Source organism: Helobdella robusta (genome assembly GCF_000326865.2).
Source record: "Helobdella robusta unplaced genomic scaffold HELROscaffold_3, whole genome shotgun sequence".
NCBI classification, from domain to species: domain Eukaryota; kingdom Metazoa; phylum Annelida; class Clitellata; order Rhynchobdellida; family Glossiphoniidae; genus Helobdella; species Helobdella robusta.
In genome coordinates, this window is record NW_008704501.1 from 4391497 (window position 1) to 4403346 (window position 11850).

The window sequence follows — 11850 nt, forward strand, 5'->3', positions numbered from 1 at the left end:
TCCATTATATTAAAGCAATTTGTTTTGATTAAATTAAGAAAAATTGTGTTTCATTATGTTCGGCATACAAGTCAGCCAATTAATCTAACCAGTCTCTAACTATAAATAAATATTATCGATTTTTATTTTCTTATCTTTTTTATTTAATGACTTTTTTATAATTTTTTAGGTAACGAAACAGCTATTACAAATGAAAAACAACAATCTCTCAATGGAACAAATAATGGTACAGCTACAAACACGACAGTCACAATTTCTTTTTCCACATCTAGCAACCCTACAACTTCCTCCATCAACTTCACTACAAATTTTACAACTACAAATGCTATGACTACTAACGCAACTACAACTGGCCACGTCACCACAGGTACAACTAAGACAACAGCTGCTCCGACGACAAGCCCTAATATTTCCAACACTACTGATTTGCCTACTACACTTCCTACAAGTACCAGTCAGCCCACCACATTCCCCAATGCTTCATCTACCATTTCCACAACTTCCATTATTCCAACATCAACTACTACTCCAAGTAAAATTTTTTTAAACACTGATATCACATTTTAAATTAGTTCCGGTGTTTGAAAAACTGTTAAGCTTAATTTTTTTCATTTAAATAATTTAGCCTGAATTAAAAATAAATATATATTATATATAAAATAAATATATATTATAAATAAGTGAATAATTCAAATTGCTTGTTGGTTGAAGTTTTAAATAACCTATCCTAACATCTTGAAGTTGCAATACAAACATTTAGCTATTTCATTTTATAACCATAATATCTATTCACTTTCAATTCAGAATTTTAGATGACAATTAATTTGTATAAATATATTTAATTAAATTTCAGGCAATTTGCCTTGCCATGGATTCGATGGTTGGTCGTTTTTTGGTGGAATCGTACTTGGGTTATCAATTTGTGTGATGATATTCCTTGGCTGCAAGTTTGTTCAGAAGCGCAAGAATAGGGATGTACCTTACAGACCATTCTAAATGTTTTTTAATGGTAATCAGTCACCATCTATAATTGCAGCATTGAATTCCATATGAAACATTTTAAAAAATTAAATAATTTTAACTGATCACCTTTAGTTATAAAGTAAATTAATTTTTTTATAATTCTCTCACTTGATCAAATTCCGAGATTTTAAAATGTTCTAATTAGATATTCTATTAAATCCAAAATATTTTCATGTCTTATGTGTGTATGTTGAGTATGTCATATTCTATCTAAGTATGTAACTGCATAAACATGGCAAATGATAAAGACTACAAATTTATGTATGTAATTTTAACAAACCCCATTAATGTTAAATGTAAAATTGGGATTTTACGTGAATGAATGGTCATTTATTTATTTATGTCAATGGTGGGCAAACTACAGTCCACTGTGAAACTATTTCATGCGGGACCACACGAGGCCAAAAAAGGTCGTCAGCCAGACGTGACCAAAAAAGAAGCCACAAAAATTCTCCTTTTCCCGGGTCGAAAAAATTTGCTATTCCAAGTGCATGTGGCCCTTCAAAGGTAAAATAGTTCTCAATGCGGCCCTCACAGCAAAAAGTTTGCGCACCCCCGATTTATGTATTTAATTTGAATGATTAGTGAAGGATAAATACTAAAAAATACTGCAAATCGAACTAATAGCACAACCTGTCAATCACTTTTATTTAGGATGCGTGCCTTCATGGTATTATTTTGATTCCGTCAATTTGAATTTTTTAATTATTAATAATTAGCTAGTTGACATTCTCTGCATCAAATGTTTTGAAAGTTGTAAAGATTTTAATTCTACTTTCCATTTCTATTCTCAATGATCGTTCAAGGACAGTAAAATTATATGTATATATTTATCTATAATATTCACGAAAATAGTTTTAACAATAGTAGCATGTATGGTAATATTTTTGTATTAGTTTCAATAAACATGAAAACTCACAACAGGATTGTCGAAAAAAAGTTTATAAAATTACAGTAAAAAAAGTTGAATTCATTAAATAGTATACACGGAGAAACATCATTGTGATATACAACTGTTAAGTAATAAGGGATGCGTGGCCAAGTATCATAGGTTCTCAACAAGATAGATAAGTGTTGGGTTGAGGTAGATAGGCAGGTCTTCAATTTCATCATTAGTGGTAAACATTTTGGAAAAATTGCATAGGATTGTAAGATAGAAAAGGTCTAAATCAGAGGCGGAGCAAGCAGAAGAATGTTATTAAGCATTTAAACTGAGTAAGAAAAACAGAAAATATAACAATAGCAGCAAACATAACAGCATTGTTCGTAAGGAATAAAATGTATGATCCATAAAATTATTAGACATTAAAACGAAATAACGTTTAGCTCTTTTTCAACTGAATGAACAATTTGATTTTTGTGCAATAAAAAAATCATCTCAAAAGTGGTCGCATTAAAAAATGAAACGAAATAACATGTTAAAAATAGAACAAATTAAATGACTACAAAGCAAACAGGATGCATGATGTTAAATACATTAAATAAAAATTAAATATTCTTTCCTAACTGAAACATAAGTCATGACAAATAGCAACATTAATAATACTTCCTTGCTTTGGTGCTTTATACTAGTGTGCCCTTTTTAGGTCTTTGCTTTGTGTGGCAGTCTGCATGCTGTTCGTAAATGTACTTCCTACCTGGAACACATGTTGGAAAGAATACTGTCCAGAGAAAAATAAGGACACAGACCCAACTCGTGGCCATTTTGATCCAAACGGAGGTCCAGTTCAATCCAAACGTGTTCAATACTGATTCTTTGGGACTGTCGGGATGTTTTCAAATTAAAATTTGAGTTATTCCAAGCGGGTTTGTCATTTGGAAGTTAGTAAATTGTGTGGGGGTGGTTTAATGTTCGTTCATCAATTCATTTGTGAGAGAAAAATGTAAACAAGAAATGTTAAAAAGAAATGTGGTAGAAATCTCAGAAATTTTGATGAGATGTTTTACTCATTTTACTAAGCCTGAGAAAATTTGTAACAAATGTTAATGTGAAAGATTACTTGTTCCACATGGTCAGCTGCATCATGATGTACAATGTGGCGAGGATGTAAATGAAATGGAAGAATGAATAGCTGTAAAGAACTCTCTCAAACTCATCATACAACACCTTCTGTCCACCTCTGTTTTCCGGGTGCTTTGGCGCTGTTTATATAGAGAACAAAAATTACAATATTTTTTTGATCATATGGCCAGGAAGTCTACAAATGCATCAAGAATTTTTTAACTTAATATGCTTGAATGAGTTTTGAAAGAGTTGAATTAATACGAGAGTGAAATGAAAATCACATATGTAAGAAGAAATGAGTAAACGAAATGATTGAATGATTGTGAACTAACTTGTGCTTCTGCAGCAACAGCAGCACGACATCACCTGGGTGTGTAGGTATTGAAAAATTTTGTTAAAATAATAAATTGAACAAAAGCTTCTTTGCAACAGCTTTAATGCAACTTAAATTTTGATAAGCTTTCTTCCATGGATGATTATATAGAAAAGAGAAACATTAAAATTAGACTGAGAAAGATTAAAAAGACAAAAGCTGCATGGTGTGGTTTGGTTCTCTTATTTATTATGCTCTCGACGGATATTACAAACACGATATAAAAACAAATTTTAGTAAAACTAGAAGGGCAGAAATGCTCATCTGATCAATTTAAAAAATCTCATCAAAATAATATTGAAAATAATTAAGAAGGCCAGTTGATTGTTTGAAATTTTGAAGAATTCAGTGGAAAAGTCTCAGGTCTCAAATCAGTTGCTCTTATCAATATAATAGAGATGATCATACGTGAAAATGTCATCAAAATCTCATAAAAATTATGCAAATTGGCATAATTTTTTGAGAGGAAATGCTGTAACTAAATTTGTTTAAGTGTTCGAAATGGAAATAAACATTAATTAGACTTTTTAGGAGGGAGCATATCATTACAATATGAAAAAAATTACATTATGTGAATATTTAAAAAACAACAAATTAGATTAAATGCATAAGTTTATACACTACATAAAATAGCTACATAAAACATAGAAACTAACAGAGTCATTTGACACGACAACACCCAGCCTGTCAGATTTCTTTGACAACATCAAACTGAATGAAAGTAAAAAAAATTATTCAATTTATTCAAAGCACTGCTACTACCGTCAAACGTGAACCCTTTTTTAAAATGTGAACTATATTATTTTGTAGCAAACAGATAGCATAGTGAAACGTCTTAGCATGCATTTCAATAAAAAAATGTACAATATTAATTTCAAAAAAGTTATTTGTTCCCCAATGCCTCAGAATGGTATCACTACAACCGTTCAAGAAAATTAAACCATAACATTACGTTATATTTCTAATTAGAAGATTAAAAATTAAAATGAAAGAAAAAATTAAGAAGAACCTTCCATAGATTGCCATGAGAAACATGAATGCAGCACCAACAAAGCCTGATGCTTTCCTCCAGAATGAAATGAAAAATGAATCAGTCTCCGGATCGTACACTAGTTGAGGCCCACACGTGATTCCAACATTCGATGAGTTGCCATCATGATCCCGACTTACATAATTCAGTGAGAATGTACTACTACTGATAGTGTTGTTGTTGAACTTGCTGACGGCTGAGTGAACAAATACATTATATATTTAATTATAGAGAAACGTTATATAGAAAAATGACTTTTTGATAAATCTCATAAATGTGAAAATATAAAATAAATAAGATGAAACTTTATTTGTTTAAATTTCTTATGTAAAAAGAAAATGTGAAAAACAAACACTGCTTGGCAGGTTCGCTAGCAAGAGCAAGCCAGGTAAGGTACATGACATAGAGGCCTATAATTGCTGCTTGCAACAATCCTGAATTGCAGTTCACTGAAAATATATTGAATCAGTATCATAAACCATATGCAGGTCGATAATATTTCAACCTTCTCATCTTTTTGCAATTAATTTAGAACAAAATTAATCAATTAATAATATAAAAAAGAAATGTACTTAAAAATAAAAATGTCTAAATAAAAAATGAGCCACAGGGCACATGTATTAATCATGCAGGTTCTGAAGTGGGTTAGAAGTTCACAAAACGAAAGTAATAATGAAAATAAATAGTGTACATGGGTTAATAAAGGGATCTGTAAGGTTACCAGCATAAAAGTGCAATATTGGCTGATGAAGTTGAACATTCAAAATAAAGCTTTTTCATAAACAAGAAGGAACGAAATGTGATAAGCTTAGACAGCAGATTCATAAGCATAACTCAATTAACTAACCTTTCTTAGTGCAAGAAAGCATGGAGACAACGCACATAAGAAGGCAAAGAGATGAGTTGAGCAGGATGAAGACTTTGTTCTCGAGGCACTCTTCATGTCTCGTGTAGAAAACGAACAAGAGAACACAGGATGAACACATCAGCACAAGAAACAGTGTTCCAAAGAAATACAAAGCTGTAAAAATTAAAAAGATTGGTAAATGGTTAATTACAATCAATCGAAAATATATCATACAGTAACGCATTGTGTATTAAACAAACCCAGAAATTAACGAAATATGAATCAATATCTTGATAGAGATGATCTTCATTTAAAAATTAAACAACTCATTCATAAAATAAATAAATCCTTCATAAAATAAACCATTGATATGAACTGCTAACTGAAAGTGTTTGGAAGCCTCTAATGAGCAATTGAACGAGTGGCACAATGAGAATTATTACACGAACAAATTGATGGCACTCACCACAAAGCCATCTTTTGTTTGGTCCATGCTTCTCTGTTCCTCTTGCATAATGATTCCTTAGTTGTTTTTAAATTAATCAAATTAAATGATACAGTTTATTAACTGTATTACAGTTTATTAACATCATCAGCGCCACCAATTAGAATTTAGCATAAAATTCAACACTCTAATCCATCAAGGATTTTTGCAGCAGATCACAAATGATCGAGGAGACAAGTACTTCAGTGCATGCCCCAATTAGAATAGCTTACCATCCTACTTCATTTATGAACAGAACAAAAATTATTTAATTACACGCCACAAAATTAAACTGCATTACTGCTGCACTAACTGGATATGTAGGAAGATGTATGTATAAAAGTGAACAACCCAAACATGCAACTCAAGTACACAACATACCATCTGCAATGCCATCTATAGGCGAAATCAACAAGCAACATGAGCTGAAATATGATGAACAAAGTCCCACCAACCATGCCTATGTACATCCAAACTGTACAGATAGTTTATTGTTTGAAATTAGTTCTTAAGTTAGCAAAGATCATGATGACAACTTTACATCAACCATCAACAAAATTATATCAGTATCAATCAATCTTCGTTTTGCGTCCAGAGACCCGATTTCCCGACGTAGGACGTTGTTTCTTTGCCATCAACGTTTTGCGCCAAATTAGATGATCAGTTGTATCCATTTCATTTAAATTTAGAGCTTTCATGTCTTGCTCGATTGTTTGCGACCAGGACTTATTTGGACGGCCTTTGGGACGTGTGCCAGGTACTTCAACATCTGCAAGAGAAGTTATGGCACTGTTTCCACTTCGTTTGACATGACCAAACTGCATTCGTCCTTTATATCATCTAAACCAGCACGACGCAGGATTTCGGTAGATTTGATCAGTATATATCAGTATAGTATGGTTAGATATGCTTGTGTGTGTGTGTGTGTGTGTGTGATGTGTGTGGTGTGTGAAGCTAGTTAATCATTAAGAAATCCAAATAATTGGTGATGATGGTTATCTCATATGTGATGATGATGACGATGATAATGAAGAAGATGATGATAAATGATGAAGAGGATTATGACTATGGTGTAAGATGATAATGATCAAATACACCATCATGGTGATAATAATGACACCGAGGTTTGTTTATTCAAGCGCCTGCCTGCAAACTCAATCAAATTAATGGTGGTTGTCCCTTAATGGGAAGAGAATGAGACTCATATACACAAACAAATGAATAACTGAATGAATGGATGAATGAATGAATGAATGAATGATTGAGTTACACCCAAAATTTGTTGTTTATGTTTGGCATTATATATTTACATTCACATTCCATTGACATGTAGATCTTTTGTCATTCCAGTCACATATCCTTAAAAGCATTGTTATCTTGTTTTATCATGTAAGCATAAATAGTTTATGTTAATCAAATAACACGAATTTTATTTAAAACAAGATAATACATACATATACTTCACACACACACACACAATCACACACACAATCACACACACACAATCACAAACTCACACATCCTTCTTAAACTCTAAACTTAATTGCTCAGGCATCTCACAATATCTTTCACAACTCAACCACTAACAATTATTAACCAATATAGATCATCTTATATGTGCAGTAATTTTTGTTTTCAACATCTAACTAAACTGATGCATTAAATTTGCACCAAGTATTTTGATTGCAAGTAGGCAGCACAATGAATTCATCATAGCTGTCACTGAAAATGAAAAAAGAAAAACCAAAGAATAAATATACACTGGACAGAGAAAATAAAAAATAATAAAAAATACAGACCAGTGCTAAAGAGTTCATCTCTAGGGATAAAAAATGTAGCCAAGCAGACGGCAATGAGTACAACTACCTTCATGCCCCAAAACCTAGTAAAATGACAACAATATCTTTTAAATCTATCAATTATGCACAATTCATGAAATACATGCACACATTAAATAATGAATAAATGAATGATTGAATGAATGACGGCCTGAATTAACATGTGAATTATTGAATGAGTGAATGAACATGTGAACTGATTAAAGAATGAGTGAATTAATATTAATTCAAACCCATTATGCAAATTGGCCCTGAAGTTATTGCTATCATAAATAAAGCATGTAGCAAGCAACATGAAAGCATGGAAAGCAACCATGGCAAATGCAATCCTGTAGACAGCCAGGTAACCAACCAACTTGTCACATTCATGACCAGCATTCAGGAAAGTGCATGTGTAGTTGAAATGTTGAATCTGTTTTGAAATCAAATTGCAATAGTAAAGCACTCTTCAGACAACTGCAAGTGCATTAATTAATTTAATATATTAACAAACATAGAACATGGATTTATTTATGACAAGATGTTAGCATATATTAACAGATATTAACATTGGAAGTAATGAACATCTGGGCTTCATTAGTCAGCATGAGACAAGACAGGATGGTAGCCATGAGAAGGAAGAATGCATACATGAGTCTCGTGCTGGTCGATTGCTTGATGGATGGCAAGAATGAACAGCACAAACCACATGACTCTGGTCCACAACAACATAGGAACTTTCAAAATTATCATTTTACTCTAATTTTAATTTAGGGAGGCTGTAGAAACTGATAATTTATTTATATTGTGGTTTAATTATAAATTGAATTTTAAAGAACCAAACATGTGAAAAACTAAATCTAAATAAATAATAATTTTGGAATGAAATTCAATTCTTTATTATTATTTCATATACAATACAAATACTGAATAGTGAATAGTATAAAGTATACCAATGAATTGATTGAATTTCAACAATTTCAATTCTCACAAATAAAATAATTATTAAATTCAAAACCTGAGAAATGCAGCATTTACACATTTTTAAACAAGATTTACAAATTAAAGATTTCAAAATAATATCATGGAAATTAAAAAAAAACTTCCAAAAATATTAACGATCAACTAATTTTAATTGACACATTGATAAATTTCAAAGAAATGAACAATTCTGTCTGCCTCTACAACACAATGAACAAAAGTAGTGCTGGGCCGTTTTACCGAACCGATACTCAACGAAAAGACCAATTACAGAGTTTATACAAATCCGAATAATACTCTACACATACAAGTTTTGCTCTACTTTACTATCTATACAACTATCTATACATTGTCCTGTTTTGATATAATATTTTTCGTAATCTCGTAATATAATTTAATAAAGAAAATACATAAAAATTCAGTACTGGAATTGCCATGTCAATTTTTTTTTATTAATGGGAGTCCGGAGCAGCATTAGCATGACATATTTGTTGTATTCCGTATAAGTAGGGTCTGATGATCAAGTCCAGATGTTTATAAATTGGAGGTGATTATATAAGGATGCAAATATTATCTGGTCAACGTTGACTTCAATTTTATTATTAACGTTTAATAACGTAAGAAGAATAACCCGCAACAATAAATTGTGCTGCAATGAATAAGCTTCCTAGTAAACGTTATAAAGCGTGTGCTATAGCTCAATTCGCATGTTAAACTATCGCCTCAAAAGCATACAGATTTAATCAATGTATTTCAATATCCATGGTGTAATTTACATTTGATAAATCTCGTGAACAGGCGTTGTGAGATGAGACCTAGCTTATACTTACTTAACATAGCTTTACCAAAACAATAAATTCATATCATAAGAAATTTCAACAAAAAGAATGAATTAGCATAACGGAGATCACAGCGTCAAAGTATTCTATACATAGAAAGCATTCAATGAAAATATAAAAAGTTAAAAAATCCGAGATGGAGCATGTGTGACCTGAAGATTAATATTGAAGGATGGCATGTAAAGAAAAGTTAGGAAGCTCGAAGTAACAAAATTTGGCAAATTAATCACTTCTAGAAATTAACGAGCAAGTACAAATATTTTGATGAGGATAAGGTTAATTGATTTTATAATAAATTCTTATCTCCCTATATTGTTTGGGTCTATTGTTTTTGATACACCGATAAAAAAAATAGCATTTTTTAATGCAAATGAAAATCTGACACATAGTATAACATTCTAAAAATGATCAGTAAAAACGTCATATCTTCTGTAGAAAAATGTTGATCAGCGTTGCTAAAAATAAACCAGTGCCATCTTGTTTGATCATAAATTATCTCAAGAATGTTTGTTGTGATAAGTTTCTCCTTCTTATCAAGAAACAATCGCATTTATCATTTTGATTAACTACGGAAAAATGATTTAATAATAGCAGTCTAAACATGTTTTACATGTTTTGTTTTTATCATGGTGTTTATTTACAGCGCATAAAACGAAGTTATGAAGTTATGAAAAACTACACACACACACATACACACACACGCACGCACAGAGAGAGAGAGAAAGAGAGAGAGAGAGAGAGAGAAAGAGAAAAAGAGAGAGCATTTTGTTGAATTGACAATGAATGAGTTAATTAGTGGATGAATGGAATTATTAATAGAGCCGAGGTGGGCAAACTACGGCCCGCGAAGCCATTTTATCACCAACAACAACCTCATCATCATCATTATCCATCAAACAACAACATCATCATCATTCATCAAACAACATCATCAAAAACAACATCATCAAAAACAACATCATCAAAAACAACATCTTCACCATTACCTTCCATGCCGTCATTAGCGTTAACAACCATCAGCATCATTATTAAATTTAACACCTTCATCTTTATATTAACACCTTCATCTTTATCATCGCCAGACTAACGTTATCATCTTCACTTCACAAGCATCGTCAACATTGATAAACATTTTTAGATAATACATTCATCTATTATTTATTTATTCACGAATTTATTCATTAAATAAATTAATTTATGTATTTATTTAATAGTTATTTATTAACTTATACTCCAATTCAGGAGTGGGAAAACTTTTTGCCGTGAGGGCCACATTGTGAACTACGTATGTATTCAAATAGCAAATTTTTTGGATCTTTTTTAATGGTCGTAATGTGATCTTTTTTTGATCGAACAAAAAAGATGATGTTGTTGTTGTTGTTGATGATGATGAAGATGATGTTGATGATGGTGATGATGACGTTGTTGTTGATGATGGTGATGATGACGTTGTTGTTGATGATGATGATGCAGTTGTTGTTGTTGTTGTTGATGATGATAATAATAATGATGATGATGAATTTGATGATGATGGTGATAATGATGATGATGATGATGATGAGGGTGATGGTGATGAAGTTGTTGGTTGACCTACATTTTTGTAATAACTGATGCATGCGAGGAAGTTCCGAAAGCCATAAACATCGGCCAGTTATCAACGAGGTTAGCTGTTGGTGGTGGTGGTGGTAAGGCGATGATAATGATGATGGTGAAGAAGAAAAAGATGATGATGACGGTAATGATGATGATGTCGAAGAAGAAGATGATGATGAAAATGATGACGATGATGAGGAAGAAAAGAAGAAATATAAATGATGATGATGAAATTGATAATGATGAGAGGACAGTCAAGATGATGATAAACATAAAGAAGAAGAAGTAGACGATGATGATAATGTTAGTGATGACAGTCATGATGATAATAAAGATGATGATGACTAGTGTAGAAGATGGGATTATTGCGGAATGAAGATGAACATTCTCTGGCGCCTAAAACAATTTTCTCAATTACGATTTTAATAAACAGCATATTTAAGTTTTAATCATTAAACCATGAGTATGATGAACGCCAAAATTGAGTTATGCTAATGGGGTAGAGATGTTTACGATGAAGATTACTATGTGATAAACAGAAAATTTCCTTATCAACTTGTTTTCGTGTTTTGTCTGCGTAACCCAACATTGGTGAACGAAAGGAGCGTTGGTGATAGTTGTGTAAAAGATGATGATCGGGGAAAGCCGACTTAATATCATTGAATGCTGATGTTAATCTGCTCTAAAAACAATATATTGCATATTAGTTTGGTACCAGGAACTAAATGACTTGCACAATAAATCAAACAAGCACAGATACACACACTCACATACACACAGACAGACAAACACACAGACACAAACAAACACAAACACAGACAGACGTGCACACACATTCCTTGTTTCCAGTATAAAGGA

General features: G+C 31.8%; 1 protein-coding gene across 1 annotated transcript; it reads right to left on the reverse strand.

Moving 5' to 3' along the window:
• Positions 1 to 884: 884 nt before the first annotated feature.
• Positions 885 to 8781, reverse strand: HELRODRAFT_94435 (hypothetical protein). Its single transcript, XM_009021352.1, has 13 exons — positions 8598 to 8781; positions 8149 to 8316; positions 7834 to 8012; positions 7562 to 7644; positions 6144 to 6237; positions 5745 to 5800; positions 5279 to 5452; positions 4785 to 4880; positions 4411 to 4510; positions 4054 to 4112; positions 3524 to 3582; positions 3024 to 3157; positions 885 to 2785 (listed from the first exon to the last, which is right to left on the reverse strand). The coding sequence occupies exons 1-13, from the start codon at positions 8619 to 8621 to the stop codon at positions 2587 to 2589; spliced, it is 1425 nt and encodes a 474-aa protein (XP_009019600.1). The 5' UTR covers positions 8622 to 8781; the 3' UTR covers positions 885 to 2586.
• Positions 8782 to 11850: the final 3069 nt, after the last annotated feature.